The 16549-nt window shown below is 35.2% G+C and overlaps 1 protein-coding gene across 1 annotated transcript; it reads left to right on the forward strand.

Annotated features, from left to right (window-relative positions):
* The first annotated feature begins 5832 nt into the window (after positions 1-5832).
* On the forward strand, positions 5833-16499 carry LOC100651334 (solute carrier organic anion transporter family member 74D). Its single transcript, XM_003398182.4, has 8 exons — positions 5833-6179; positions 6843-7456; positions 7976-8085; positions 10468-10907; positions 11938-12613; positions 13611-13992; positions 14916-15017; positions 15357-16499. The coding sequence occupies exons 2-8, from the start codon at positions 7126-7128 to the stop codon at positions 15476-15478; spliced, it is 2163 nt and encodes a 720-aa protein (XP_003398230.2). The 5' UTR covers positions 5833-6179; positions 6843-7125; the 3' UTR covers positions 15479-16499.
* Positions 16500-16549: the final 50 nt, after the last annotated feature.

Genomic DNA, 16549 nt, shown 5'->3' on the forward strand with positions numbered 1-16549 from the left:
ATGCTCACAGGGAAGAAAGGGGTTTCGACTGGCTGTATGAAACAGGAAAAAAGAAACGGAAAAGTATACTTAAATCGGGCGATCGACGGTTTCAGCTGATTCGCCGCTCAACGAAAGAAGAAGGAAAATGTTTGGGAAGGGGGTAAGGTCTGAAGGCTTGTTTTCAGGCTTCCATCCTAAATTCTGGGGGTCGAGGCTCGTGCAGAGACCTCCGCTAGTCAAAGGATTACAAACCCGCGAGCCCGAAAGTAAAAAGGGAGTTTCTGTTTGAGAGCCTTTTAATTTTTAAGCCCAGACAGACAGAGGCAGAAGGCCCAGCCGCGTAATGAATTCCGCGACGTCTTCGTGACGTCAGGTCGTCTCTATCGATCGTATCCTTAGGCACGCTCCTGGAGGATGCGCTTTGGCATTACCGGAGGATTAAGTGCCCTGCCTTACTCCACCGTAAATAAAGAAAAATCACGACTACGATGGTCGCTCGTCGCTCGATCACCCGCTCCCCTCGGGATCCGCTTGCTTCTCGACCTTGTCTCTGATTCGGTGTTTCTTGTAGGAGAATTTCTTGCTCGCCGAGTACCACGAGCCGTGGCCATTGTCGGCTATATCGTTTTACGCGGCCTGATCAGAGTCGAGGTGAACGGCTAGCAAGAAGATTTGAATAAATCTTACACATGCAAAAACACGCAGCGTTAATAGTTATTTTAATCTAAATATCGGTTTTGGTAACGTAACGTTGCCAATAAATACTCACTTTTCTTATCGCCTCTTTATTTTGAGTTGCAATTTATTTTTAAAATATGAATTATCGCATAATTTGTTAAAGTCTCCGTTACGTTTTAATGCTTCGTTAAGGATTCAGTGATGCATTCGATGATTAAAGAGGCTGCTATAATTAGCAGGTAATTTTCCAGTAATTTCAGTAAACAAACAAAAACCAACTTGAAATCAATCAGAATGAAATAGCTTCTTGAATTTTAGTATAAATTCATGCTTAACTAATATTTGTAGTATATATATTGATCGTCTAAGAAATCTTTGATCGTCTAGGATCGTAGTTAGAGGACAATATAGATAGATATAGAGGAATGCGATCGGTTTCTTAACTTCGAAAGCGTTAATTCGCTCGAATGTTTACCGTGCTATTTGTAATCGCGATATATTGACGAAACCGAGAGCAATTGATAAAACGAGTATGTGACTCTCGGATTTATATCAAATACGAAATCACGTATCGCGATACAACTGATATAGTTGTTACGACCGAAGATAAAACGACTAGTAGAAATTGAACATTTTTTACCAATGCCGGCCGTTTGAAAGCACGCAAACGCGTTACCGTGAATGTACGGGTCAGCTTCGTGTTAGGAAGTTTTGTCGTTGTGTGTACACGGTGCATTGTGCATGACCCTGACCCATCTTTCATATAGACCTCATCAACGTCTTCTGAGTCGAGGTATAGTCTGATCTAGATCAACGTCGACAATACGCATTGAACGAGGATAGAGGTATGCGGCGCGGCTTACCGGAAGCGACCGGTTTCAACCGTCCTCTTGCTATTTCTAACCTGCATTTCTTTCTTAATATTAGTCAAAACACGTTTCGTTTATATAAGAAATCGATTTCTTTCGCTATCTTCCAGAAGTTTTTATTTGTTTTCTGGTCGGACATCTCAGACCATAACTAAGATAAGTATAAAGGGTTACCGACACGAAAATTCGATAAATTTAATTACAGGCGATATATGTGATTTCTCTTATATTCAGTTATTTTATTACATTGTTATAATTATCGTAATTACTCTATAACATAATACAATACGCGTGTTGTATACGTATATATAATTATGTTAAATTATATTTTAAGTGGTTGGCCCATAAGGCTATGTGTAGAAGAGGCTATGTGCACGAAGAACAGTCAGCATATAAAGTGCATACACAGAGTTACATCTAATACGAAATCAAAGATTCACAGACGCAGCGTCGATTAAAACAGAGAATGAAAATAAATAAATATGTCGAACGCAGAGTTGTTATTTTGTGAGTATATATGTAAATATAACAATCAACGTATAATAAACGAAATAAGTGAAAGTGAAAGATTTACAAAATTAATCAACCAGGGGAACAATTTTGCAAGAGCTATCAATATATTTGTTCGCATTTATGTCGGTAAAAGAATGCAAGGAATAGAAGGCCATTCGCCCTCGAGAAAAACGACGATTAGCATTAACTGTGGGTAATAATAATGATTCTAATGCAGCTCGTCCGGCCTTGATTCTTCTATTCTACGAATGCTGCGTAATTTAGCGACGCAAGTGGGTTGTAGCGTTCAGCGCGTCTAACAAAATTTGTCAATTTATTAGACCGATTCTCCAGGCTCTTGCTTTTTAATTTACCAGATCACCCGCACAATACGAACATTCTTATTGTGACGCGACCGCAACGTGATTAATACGTTTTCCTTACAGTCGTCTTCGTCATTTATTAGAAAACTTTCGATTTCACACGTATTCCAAAAAAAAGGGAAAAAAGTATTAGACGCCGATGCTTCTCCGTTTAACGGACAAAACTGGTATTTTAAGATCGTATCTACGTTTGAGACGAGAAATAAAAGTATCAACTGTATTTCTGCAATTTCAAGGGAACGATGTTGAGGGATTAGAATTCTGTTGAAATAGGTTATATATAATACTGATTTACAAGTTCTGCTCTTGATTTGTCTCGTTTGTTATACGTTTGAAGAGAAAGAGATCTTGTATTCGAAAGGTTATCTTAAATTACGTCAATTACTTTATTTTGAATAATCTCATAAGATTTGTCAATGCGTTAAATTTACCGAAAGAATGAATTGTGCCTTTACGACCGTTTACTTTTCCTAAATACGGTGCCAGAAAGATAGTCGTAATTAAAAGTTCTACACGTGTATCAGACAATTGTCTTATTTGTTGTTCCCATGAAATAGCCGGTAGTCCTTATTTTGCAAGAAGTTTTATGTTGCATCTGTTTTATAAATTGTGCAAGATTCGATACGAGGCAAGTAAACAGTACCATGCACAATGGTTCGTCGCTATGAATTTTCAATTGTTCTATTCGCCAAACGAAGAGAACGTTCAACGAATTTCATAAGTGCTCAGCGTGTTCGTCTATATAATCGTCGTAAATCTACAATTAATCGATACTATTTCCTAATCAAATCTAATTGGCAAAGATCATCTATGACCCACCTATGAATCGAAGTAAAAACAATTTAATCACATTTCGATACTTTTTCGAGGAGTAGTTTGCAAACTTACGAAACATTAGGGAAATATAATTACCCTTATTCGTTAGATTTGAAGTTTTTATTTTATTAGAAATTTTGGTGTTCGATTACATCGTTGGCTTACAAGACCCAATTAGCGCAATAGAAGGAAAAGACGAGATCAGAACGTTTTGCTCGTTTAGTGACAAGATGATATTGTGTGTTAATTTATTGCCGCCTTATCGCAGATGTAAATTTTTGCCAACAAACAAAATGTCTGACATATGTTTGCAAACAAGAATACGAACGTCAGAAGAGGGATATTTCCTACAAGTCATGTCAAAATTGGTTAATAACTCTTTCGTGACTTGTACGTTTCTTTGTGTTTGAATGACATTGGCGTGATACCGTTATTCCTAACATTAGCAAGTAGGTAAGTAAAAGTGGTCGAAATATTAAACGAACCGGCTAGATATGATAGATAGCATCTGTTCGCTATGCTTTACGTATTTCCTTATTTTTCAGTTAAATTTCCTTGTTTCTATTAGTGCGCAAAGGTAACCACAAATCTGGAATATACGCTACATACATACGTTACTCGGTTACCGCAAGTAGAGACACGTGCATTCAGAATTCATACCCGGTTGGTAATATCGTTTAATTATCTTAGTAGCCGTGATAAGAAGATTTCAATCGGTTTCGCAATGTCTTCCATTTTTCTTACTCCAAGGTTACCGAAACTGTTTGAGTTAAACATTGTTGATTACTTGTTAAACAGAAAAAGAGGATCGTCAACGAATAAAGCTTCCTGCTTGTATTTTACGTACTTCATTTTTCGATAGCCGAATTTTGTATAAATCATACGGTTAGGAAATTGGATAGCAAAATCAGTCGAAATAAATAAGATTTCATATATTTCAAAGGGTATTAAAATAGCGAAAGATGAGCGTCGTTTTTAAATACAAAGAAAACATTCTCATAAGAGACACAGTAACACTTTATCGATGAAAACAATTACTGGCAACGTTAGACACTGATCCTGATATCGTCTCTATCGAATAATCGTTTCTATATTTAACGAAACAATGATAAATATAAAATAAACATAGTCGAATTATGAGCAGCAAAGAAAAAGACTTTCAAACTAACATCGTGAAATTTCCCCGTTACCTAATACTTTAAAAAGCGATCTTTCTTTGTAGAAACGTATTCTTCATCGCGATGTAATTGTATTTTTCCGCTTTCTTTTTCCAGTGGTATACGGCCACTAATTAACGTGAATCGTACAGGTTAACGTGGAAAATCTCAAAGTATCTCGAGGTCGAAGCAACTACGACAACACGGCCGCAGGCCGATCCATTCTTCGATGGAAAATTAAATTTCAGCAATTAACCGCCAGCTATTAGCGGTATAGCTGTTTGGTGTGTGCCATTAGCAATGCGCGGGAATAGACGGAAGAGTTTACCAGCCGCGTAGTGTGCGCGTGTGTGTACATCACGTCGGCTCTATTAAATCATAATGGGTTCACAATGTGAGACTCTGCTCCCGGAGGTTGACTAGAAACGAGCATAGACACCATACCCAAAGCCGAGGCTTCGTCTATCTCGCTGAGATCTGCATCTTTCGACCAAGTCCTAGTTGGGAATACCCTTTTTAGGAATGAGACATTGGAGGCAGCAGACGATGAGATAATTGGAGCGAATTTCACTTAATGTATCTTTATATTATCATAATTGCCAATAGACATACAAGAACCGACGTTGATACTTTTCTTTACCGGCCTATTTGTTTACCATAAATTTTCAATAATTTGTTGGAATTAAGCTCGAATATTTTTTTCTTATCGGTGTTCTCTAGCACATTATAGTACGTATTACATTTCGTATTATCAAATATTGTCCTCTTGTTACTTATTATTATCTTATTATTATCACGAATCGTATTATCAGCCTTTTAGTGGGTTACATCCGAAGCATTCGAGTGATTTTTATTAAAAATGAGTTTGTAGCTTTCTTTAATACTCGTGGAGACATAAACGCTGGAGACAGCGGAATAAATTAACACTATGTTTCGCCGTTGTTTAGCGAAATATCTTTTTTATATCTAATCGCTAACTTTCCATTTACTAGAGAGAAATTGTAACTTTACCATCGTATCGGTAAAACATCGTATCGAAGAAACGTCATCGATCTTTTACTCGTCAATATAGTGCTCTGTTAGCCCACAATTATAAACTTTTCTTCAAGCTATTTTCTGTTTCCCATATAGCTATTCTATATAGAAAGTAATTTTCTAGTCTACATTGAATTAGCTCCGAAGTAACTTTCATTCTTATAAGGTCGCATTATCGACATGTCTCCGCAAATATAGATTATCAAAAGTAGACTTTTCAGGATGGAGTCAAATACAAATAAATTCTTCTGGTGTTTGAAGAACGGAGAGGAATACAAATAATGGAGGAAGAAAGAAGGCGTGCGCGCAAGAGAAAGGGAGTAGGCAATAGATCAGACAGTGAGCGAGGAAATAGAGGGGAAGGAGACACGATGTGATCGCAAGAGAGGTAGAAAATGTGCCCGCTAGATAACAGCAACGCGAACCGAAGTACCATAGATGCATCACAGTTCTCCGCGTCGTGATCCTCTGTCGTCCGATCGGTTCTTCGGGGTCGAAAGTGGGGATCCGTAGGAGATTTTGAACACGGTTTCATCTGTGTCGCTCTCAGAAGACAATTTCAGTCGAGAAGGAATATCGTTCGTTTTCGGACACAACATTTACACATTTTGCAAGAACCGTGTCGTAATTGCTTCGCGAGACGAACCTGCCACTCCATAGGATTCTTATAAATATTTTACTTACCCTTTCGGTGGCGTTCCGAGTATTGGTCCAGCCATTATCCTCAGTCGATTTCGTTTCGACATAAAAATCTTTTTTATCTTACGGTAGGTGTAAGTGAATTTTGTAAGAGCTTTCATACTTTTGAATTTCGAAATTTACATCGATTGGTAATTATCGAATTCGACGTAGTTTTCTATCTTTACGTATCTCGTGTATTTATTTCTGGTATTACGTATTTTTGTTGCCTTTTAAATATTTGAATTAGTTTAGCTAGGTTTAACCAGATTTCTCTGGCGATTACCGTTAACGCTACTGAATGTTAGAAATAATTGTAAAAAGATAATATATTAACGATACCGGTTAAAAGAAGGCACAAATCTATTGCAAATAAATAAATAAAGCCAAATAATTATTTTAATGTAAAGATAAGGAAACGTTTGAGGAGTTACTTTTATCATTGAATGAACTTTGTTTTTATCGATTATATCTAAATTAAAACTAATATTCCCCGATTTGAGGCATATACAATAGTACAGAAAATTTTCAATTACATACGTACTTTCATATCTCCAAACGTCTGCTTTCATTAGTCATCTGTTCTTGTTATGTATCATCAAACTTCAAGACGTTTCGTATAACGTCAATATAAGATGTATCGCACATATGAAATGTCATTCTTAAAGTTTTCGTGAGTGATTAATGAAAGTGTACTCATAATTCTGTCCAAACAAATTATTGATTTCTAATCTGACCGCGTGTATCTTCAGGTTAAAGGTCATCGACATATCTTGATCGAGTGTCAGAATCAGATCGACGCACGATCGGTTTTAACCGCGCGATACCGAAACATGGAGAACACGTGACCGTGGAAAAGTAAAACAGAAGTAGAGTGAGCAAAACGAAAGCGCCGAGGAGCGTGTTGAAGGAAAAAAGCGATGCCAAGGGCCGCGAGAACAGCGGACGTCGATCGAAAACGTGCGATCAGCGATTGAGGTCAGAGCGATCTCGAAGCTGCAGAGTGGCTAAGTAGTCAACGCGTCGTCGACCAACATGAAAAATAACACGAGCAACCACGAGAAGAACGGGCCGGAGAGCCTGAAGTTGTTGAGGGTACCGTCCACGCCGCCGACTACCCCAACGACGCCTACCACGCCGAGTTCGAGAGGTCTCGAAGACTTCTTCAGAGATTTACCCATCACCGACGAAACCTCCTGCGGGATCTGGTGTATACGGAGCCCGACCTTGCAGAGATTCGCTAATAAAAAGGCTTATGTGTTTCTGTACGGTGTGCTTGGATGTATATTCTCGGCGAGTTACGCGTATTTCAACGGTACTATTACTACCATCGAGAAAAGATTCAAGATACCTTCGAAAACGACAGGTGAGAATCGATAAACTTTGACGAAGACGAAATAACATGGTGTGCTTCTTAACATTGCACGACTTTCAGTCATCAGCTGAAAGACTATTGTACGTAGAATACATGCAAGAGTGTAAATTTTCTGATCGAGTTTAGGTGCGAAGCTTTTTACAGTTAGTAGAATGAGAATAGTTCAGATCTTAGATAGGTACGTTGAAAGAATTTTTTCTTTTCATTTTAATTTAAAAGCACACCTTTATAATGGTAAATTTTATGTTAAATAATCAGGTTCATATAAAGAGTAGTTATATATTTTCAAGTATCGTAATACGACATGGATCAAAATGATTTCTCTGCGATAATGCATATGATAGCGAATGATCCATTACCTTTGAGAGGTTTGCTAAACGGACAAGAAGTATGCGATGTCCTTTTTAACGTGTATCGAGTGTTTGTACTTTATATCATGAATCAATAGGAGCGAGGCAATTTAATTATTTCCACTGATCCAGAACATTAAACATGCATTTTTCTTTCCAGGTCTTATCTCTGTGGGTAACGATATCTCGCAACTGTTTGTATCCGTGGTCCTGTCTTATTACGCAGGAAGGGGTCACAGGCCTCGATGGATCGCATTCGGGATTTATACTGTGAGTTTTAACGAAACAACTTGCTCGTTCACAGTCACTTAAAAACATCCTGAGTTATTTATATACATATGTACTTGATTTCTTTCTCTCTCTCTCTCTCTTTTCTCTCTCTTTCTTTTTCCCTCTCTCTCTCTTTCGCGAAGACCGAGGAACGCAGAGAAAACTATCAACTATCGGCACACGCCCCGAAGAATGAACTAGGAGACGTCATAAACCAGCGGTTGGTCAGTTCTTAATTAAATTAGGAAGCGTTGAAATCGTAGCTCTACGCTCATTCACGCCTCTTTCCATCGTACTCTCGCCACAGTATGCTTAGCTAAGCACTCCATTCATTGGGTAGTGAAAAGGCGCTGCTGGTATGCGTGAACCAGCTCGCGTCACGTATTTTCAATAATTATGTTGAAATAATTCGCGTTTAATTAGAAGCCAATTTGTACCACGTCTATTTGGAGCATTCAGAATTCTGCTTGGTTGTATTACGCATAATTAATATTTACGGAAGTATGAAAATATGACGTTACCATGCCAAATAACATGGAATAACAACGTGTCCGTATCAGTGACATTTCGCTCGATGTTTAGGTAACTGAAAGAACTTCTCAGTTGCATCGTTTAAAAAAATTATTGCTTTTTCTCATCTTCCTTTTCTTATTTTAGTCTATTTCTTTTCATATTGATTTGTAAACTATTATCAGTAGAAACATTTTTAAACGCAAGATAAATTTATATATCGGTATATTATGTGAAAAAAGGTATATAATAAAGCAGAGTGACATATAAAAATCTGGGGATCAGTTTCTATCGACATAGTTTTAGTCAAGAATTGCTTGCGCATGGTAAAAAGGTATCTTTACACTCTGCTTACTCCGCACTAATCGTATTCCATGAAACATCGATTTTTTAAGAACCAGTGACCCTTAAGAAATTAATAAATCATCGAATATTTGATTTTCTAATGTAACAATATAGAATACATAGAAAATTAAATTTAACAAAAGTTATGTTCCTTTTTTTATGCATATGTAAATGTAAGTGTATATGTAAAACTAAATAACGTTAATAGGGTAAAAAATCATAGACCTTATAACATTTATAGGTTTTTCATAAATTAATTATTAAATGACGATTAATTCATATCCTAATTGTTTGAGATTGTTTTTGAGTCCTTCAGCATCTTTCGTTACGTCTTTTCGACGAATTAATTACTCAACGTTTATCTCGCATAAGACAGTCGAATACGCGATGAATTATTGTCAGAGCAATCGTTAGATAACGTCTCGGTAACAGTAACGGTAAACATGACTTGTAGACAATCGTGTCTAACGATCGTGGATATAACAATTTCATGAAGTGCATGGCATTTTCCAGGCTGATTTTATTTAAGGTATCCACTCAAACTACCAAAGCAATACGATTCATGATAACCAGCAATCACAAAAAATATGCAATATAAATCTTCAGAATCTTCATTTTATTTGATCTTCATATTGCACTGAATCATTGTCAACCAAGATATCGTGTCTAGATACCTTTATCACGTTTACAATTTTTAATAAATTGACACTCTTGCCAATATACTATACACCCACATGATTTATAAGGTTTCAGTATGGTGGAATATAATGAAAATTATGCCATTTCTTTTCGCAAATTCTAATTATGCCTATTTTTCGAATACAAAGGCAAGTTTATCATTCAGAATTAGTTTACAAGATTTGAGTGTTAACAATAGCGTACTTTGGCTCATTGTCGATCGAATCGTACCTACTTTTCTGTCATTAGAAAATTTCTTAAATTTGAGGAAGATATGAAAGTATCGTTATTGATATGCATGACTTCTCTTTTCAATCGTATGTTAAGGACTTCTTTAAAATATTGAAAATCTTCTTTTTTCGATTGAAACTAAAGCGAGACCGAAACTTGAAAAATGCGCACACTACAGTAAGCTGAAATAACTGTTGAAACGTCGGATAATTTAGTCTTGTTCCTTGAGTAGATAGCATTTAATCGATTAATTAGGGAAAGTTTGGAAATGAACGTTTTTCAAGATTTTTTAAATCTCTATCTAAGTACTATCTCTGTACTTATGACTATCAACAGCACAAAGTGAAAAATAATAATTGGATTGATATGGAATAAATACAGAAAAGGAAAGTAAAAAATTTCACTTATTACCAAGAATGGTAGTTATAACACTGAAAAATGTAACTTTGTTACGAAAGACGTAATAACACGTCAGCAGTTATTAGTGTGTCAAACATCGGTCATCGATAATATCCATATTTTAATATCGTAATTAAACTAATGCGAACAACTTATGAAACAAACGAATTATTCCTGTTGTAGGAAGCAATAAAAAAATTTACTTGCTTTGTTCTTTAGGTAGTTCTCTTTTGCTGTTTAACGATGCTGCCGCATTTCTTATATGGTCCCGGAGAAGACGCTCTTTTGCTCACGAAAGAATACGGAGCGAAATCGCAAGCTGAAAACTCGAGTCATATACCTGATAAATACCGGAAGTTTTTATGTTTGGGGAAGGAGAGTCGAGAGAATGAATGCGACGATGACGATGGAAATTTCGCGCCTCAAGTGTTGCTGTTTATAGCGCAGCTAGTATCAGGAGTTGGTGGTTCACTTTATTATACTTTAGGAGTATCCTACATGGACGATAATATACAAAAGTCAAAGACGCCAGCTCTAATCAGCTTTTCGTACTTCTTGAGAATGTTGGGGCCGGCCATTGGTTATGGTCTAGCTTCGTTTGCCCTTAAATTCTATATCAGCCCTACATTGACGCCTACGATTACAACACAGGATCCAAGGTACGCTAAATAATTCATAAAACAGATGGATAGTTCGATTTTTTTTGCAATGAAAAATAACATCGTCAGAAAATCGAGTGATGGAGTAATAAAATCGCTTAAAGTCAAATTTCAGAATATCAAATTGAAATATATATGATACTATTAGCACAATGACTCGCAAAAGTATTTAAACACATAGCTTTCCTTTTTAATATCTATATTATATTTACAATTGGCTTACGTTTACAACTGAAATCACAATTTTCTGCCATTTTTGATAGAACAATGTTGTACGATTATTATTTTAAATTATATTATTATTATAAAAAAGCCGATGTATAGTAAAACGAAAGAGAAACGGAATATTAATTAACCATAAAGCTATATAAACGGATGATGCTTCTAAGAATTGGAAATTATTATTAAGCATATTCTCAAAATTTTGGCTTACACCATTAGAATACTCAGTCTGTTATATAATTATGAATTAAAACTTTCCTTTATGTGTCTTTAAAGATATATATAAATCTCTCTCATTTATGACAACAAAATATCAATAAGGAATTCGATCATACTTAACGCGTTAACTGTCATGGAAGTCATTCATCAGTCAGATCAGGAGTGATCGGCGAGATCAAGAAATCAATTATAGTTATCTAAATCAAATGCCATAAAGTTTTGATGTTACGATAACAGTATAAAGTAATAGACGCACCATGAAGTGCTTAAATAATTTGATTGTTTATAATAAAATACGTTACCACCTGATCATATAAAAAACATATATAATTCGTTTTGTAGTTAACGTGTCAATATTGCGCGAAATAAATTTGATAGCAGTGTTACTTTTTTTCCTATATCATGTGTGTAGTTAAATTTTCTATTAGTATATCTATATTTACTATTAATAAGATGAACTTACTTTTACATTTTTCTGCTTAATTTTTGTTACTTTTTTTCCTATATTATCTGCGTAGTTAAATTTTCTATTGGTATATCTATATTTTCTATTAATAAGATGAACTTATTGATGCCTGAACGTTAATAGGTGGCTAGGTGCCTGGTGGCTGGGTTGGATTATCCTAGCGTTCCTTCTTTTCGTCTTCGCAAGCATCATCGCGCTTTTCCCCAAAACGCTGCCCAGAGCTGCAGCCCGTAAAGCATTAGCGTTGGAACGAAACAAATCGGGAAGCAATATAAAAGAAGACGAGGAACCAGAGTTACCCGCATCTATCTCGGACATGTTGAGAACGTTCAAGCGACTGCTAATGAACACTACCTTAATGTGTAACAACCTAGCAACTGTCTTCTACTTTATGGGATACATGCCTTACTGGATTTTTATGCCGAAATATATTGAAACACAGTACAAACAATCCGCTTCCGTTTCCTCGTTAATTACTGGAACGGTCGGTTTGGTCTTCAGTGCTTTTGGAATTCTTCTGTCCGGTTTAATCATCTCCAAGTATAAACCCAAGGCCAGATATTTGGCCGCGTGGAACGTGATGGTTGGCGCTATATCGGTCGTAGGGATGATCTCTTACGCGTTCCTTGGCTGTTCCGCCAACGACAATCAAATTACAGTTCAACCGGATGGCGCCCTGAAGACTCTACTACCGTGTAACGAACAATGTCATTGCGATTACGTTACTTACAATCCTGTTTGCTCGGAACATGGGAAAACCTTTATTTCAGCTTGTCACGCTGGATGTCGCAATATAAAGGTTCGATATCGCATTTTTTATAAATTTAAATTAATACCTTTTTTTATCGAAGTATTGAAACTACTTTTAAACTAACGCTTTTACTGCATCATCTATTTTACTTTTTACGATTTTGTTTAAAATTCCAAGTCCAAAAGGGAAAAACGAGGAACGTGATAAAATAGTTTTGTTTCGGAAGTTCATTCGTAAAGGAACAAGATTTAATGAATTTAACTATATCCTTTACAGTATGAGGTTTATGCTTCTATTAGGTGTCAGAAAAATTATGGACAAAGAAATAATTGTTATATATTACATTAATTTATCTATCAGTCGAACATTGCAAGTTTCTATTATTATAAAAACAAGATCAGTTATTTCGATATCGAGATACAATAGGACCTCGATTTTCCATTCGAATCGAACGTTCGATTATCCAAACCACATCGATCAGTAGAGAAAAGCGAATATATGTATATTCTAAATATGTCTGTTTAATGCCGAGAACAGAATGTAGTGTACGCGATGACAATGCCAATAGAGTACATGAAATTACAGCAGGAAGTATGAAATCTTAATATATTTGAACGATACACTGGACAGATTGAAATATATGAGTAACGAAGAAATTTTTGAAAGAGTTAAAGGAGGATTTCACAATGGTGAAATAGCAATGAAACAGATGATGTTTTTGTAAAGGATATTGAAGATATTCACACATTCAAAAATATTCATAGCAACATAGACAAGTATTACATGATATAAAAGATAGGAGAAAAGTAATCCTGTAGAATTACTTATTTAAAAGAAAAAAGAAAAATTAAAAAATATTCCTCGTTTTCCCCTAATCTTTTAATTCGAATAACGTTTAAATACTCAGTTCGTAATAAACGTTTGTATTTGAACAAGACGATTAAAAGAAAATTTATAACTTAGACGCGTATTTTAATTTCAAATTTTAATAATTTATTAATTTTGTAAATGCATAATCGTTACATTTCTATCCAATTATTTCTAGATGCAGGCTAATGGTAGTAAGATGTACACGGAGTGTAGCTGTATCAAACCAAAATTCGCACGTTTGCCATTTTTGTTTGCAAACAATAATTTTACTTATACAACAGAGGATCCGCTTGAGACCCCAGAACCTGATGGGTCAGCTCCTTTAGGCACCGCGGTACCGGGAGCCTGTCCCGTGGATTGTATGCATAAATTTTACGTCTTTCTGGCTGTGGTTTGTCTGCTCAAGTTCAGTGGAGCAACTGGAAGGGCGTCGAACTTCTTAGTTTCCGTTAGGTGCGTCGATGAGAAGGATAAAACAGTGGCTATGGGCTTTGGATTAATGATTATGAGCTTATTTGCGTTCATACCATCTCCCATCCTGTTTGGATTTATTTTAGGTAAGACACGTTATTTAAAGAGAATAGAAGTTTTCTCGCTATACCATATGGTGTTTCGATTGGTTTCGACTGAACATTGTCAGTACGTTCTATAAATATAAGTAGATGTTATCGAATTTTACTAAATTTACTGTAGCTAATAAAATTTTAGAACGTAATATTTAATTTATCGAATATTATTTGTATAGTAGATTAAAAGTGTATGATATAAATTGCATTAGAACTTATATTTAATGCGAGAGAGTTTGATATAAATATGTCTACTGTATATGATAAAGTTTTACGGTATGATATGGATATTAAATATTTACATAAACATAGACCATTTGGTGCCTGTTTTTGGTGCCTTAAAAAGATTATAATAAATATAAAAAAGAGAGGAAACGATATTTCGGTTTCCAACAGCACTTAATTTTAAAATGTTAGATTTTTAAAAATATTAACTTTCGAACTTTTAACGAAGATTTTGTATTGATCCACTGTGACGATAATGTGATGTGAAGATTTTTACTGTTATAATTTTTTAATGAGGCTTCAGAAAAGAAAAATGTTTCTAGAATAACTTCTTATTATTTAGTCCCACAGAACATATTGGCAAAGTTAGTCGAAAAAGAACTAGGATAGCCGATATACAGAAAATACAATAGTAAAGTATATAAAACAGGTTGCGACAAACAAAATAACACAATTTCAAATTGTCATGTAAGAGATGGAAAATTTATTTTAATGAATGAAACATTTAGACTATATTATTCAAAATGATGTTCAATCTGTAACATTAGCTAATAATCTGTATTTAATCACAAGAAATCAAATATTTATTTATATATACATTGAATATTTCCGTTTTCTGTTTAATGTGCGTTTGTCATTTATTCGACTAAAGATTGGCTAAATATTTCTCATTACATATTTGCCCACAGATAAAACGTGTCTTGTTTGGGGAAAAACATGTTCGGGTACAGGAAATTGTTGGCTCTATAACGGGGAAACGTTGAGATATCTACTGAATTTTACAGCAGCCAGTAAGTTTGTTCGATTCATTTTGGAAATGTTAACTCAGACTAAGCAAATATTTCACTTCCAAAGTAATAAAATCATATATCAAAACATTTTCGTGCGACTTTTTGCATTTATGCTCGTTATCAAAACGTCTTTAATTCTTTTATTGCACTTACGAATAAATCGAAAAGTAAATGGAAAATATGCTATTATTGTGAAAATGTCAAAAATCGCACGAATTGTATTTTGTATCAAATATCGCTTGAAATTTTAATTTATGCTACATAATATTCTACCTTTAGAATAATAATAATCCGTCTCGCAAGATAAGTTCGTTAGCATTACGATATTTTTCTTCTTAGCGTTCGTAACGATTGGTACGTTATTTGACGTGGGTGTCTGGTATTTCGTGAAAGACGTAAAAATCTTCGACGAGGAGATCGAGCTGAAAGACATAGCCGAAGAATCGGGAGAGACACTTTGAAACTGAGCCACCAACGATCGAGCTAGATCGCTTCGTTTCAAGGAAAGGTGGAGTTAAGGTTGAGGGACGAAGTCATTGGTGAAGAGCAAAAAAAGACGGGAGCGTTGGAAAAAAGGAGAGCCGACGAATAAAGACTTTACAAGTACCTTAAGCAACTTTTTGGATATTTAAACGCTCGTAGTACCTCAGGTAGAACTTACTGTTGACTAGTTCACTCGTGAGGCATAGTATTTGAAGAAGAAAATGAATTTCATTTTTTACTGTCGCCGTTTTATTACCATAATTAATAATAGTTTTCATCGCTTATGAGAAGCCTGAAACCCTCCTATCAGATACAAACAGCGTAAGAGGATACGAATGTAAAGAGGCTCACCAATAACAGTACGAGACTTTCGAATTAGTCATAAACCTGCGTTTCGTGTACAAAATATAGTCTAAAGATGAAACTTTCAATCTATTGGTGAAAGGAGGTTTTGTTTTAATTTTTAATCGAGTAGCGTAGCGTAATATGTCGTGTTTCTTCAAATCAACGAAGCGTTGCCATGTTTTAGAATAATATTAAGATGAAAATCTGTTCGAATAGGATCATTATACATATACATATATTTTTTACTCGAAGCAAACTAATTTACATAACATAAACTCGAACGCAAAAGCTGAGGAGTCATTGAAATTATATCGTATTAATATCGAGGTTCGATTGGTTGCAAATAATCTGTCAATTGACTTTTTTAAATCGTTAAAGGAGAAGGAAATTAATAAAAGTACATAGTATGAAAACATTCGGGTATATTTAATTTTTATTTGCAGCACAACTTGGAAGAATGTCACTTAATAAAGATACGGTGTTATGTGGAATTCTGTTGTCGTATACAATCCCTGTTAAAAATGAAATTGATGTCGTTAACGATAGAAACAAGCAATAAATTTGGGGGTTTCAATTTGAAATAGAAACTTATTATTTTGAAATTTTTATTTTAATAGTGTATACACATGTTTCAATAAAACAATTTTACCTACACCAATCTGTATTTGAAACAACCCGACTTATTATTTGTAAGGATGATTCTT

The sequence above is a fragment of the Bombus terrestris genome, chromosome 10 (assembly GCF_910591885.1).
Source record: "Bombus terrestris chromosome 10, iyBomTerr1.2, whole genome shotgun sequence".
NCBI classification, from domain to species: domain Eukaryota; kingdom Metazoa; phylum Arthropoda; class Insecta; order Hymenoptera; family Apidae; genus Bombus; species Bombus terrestris.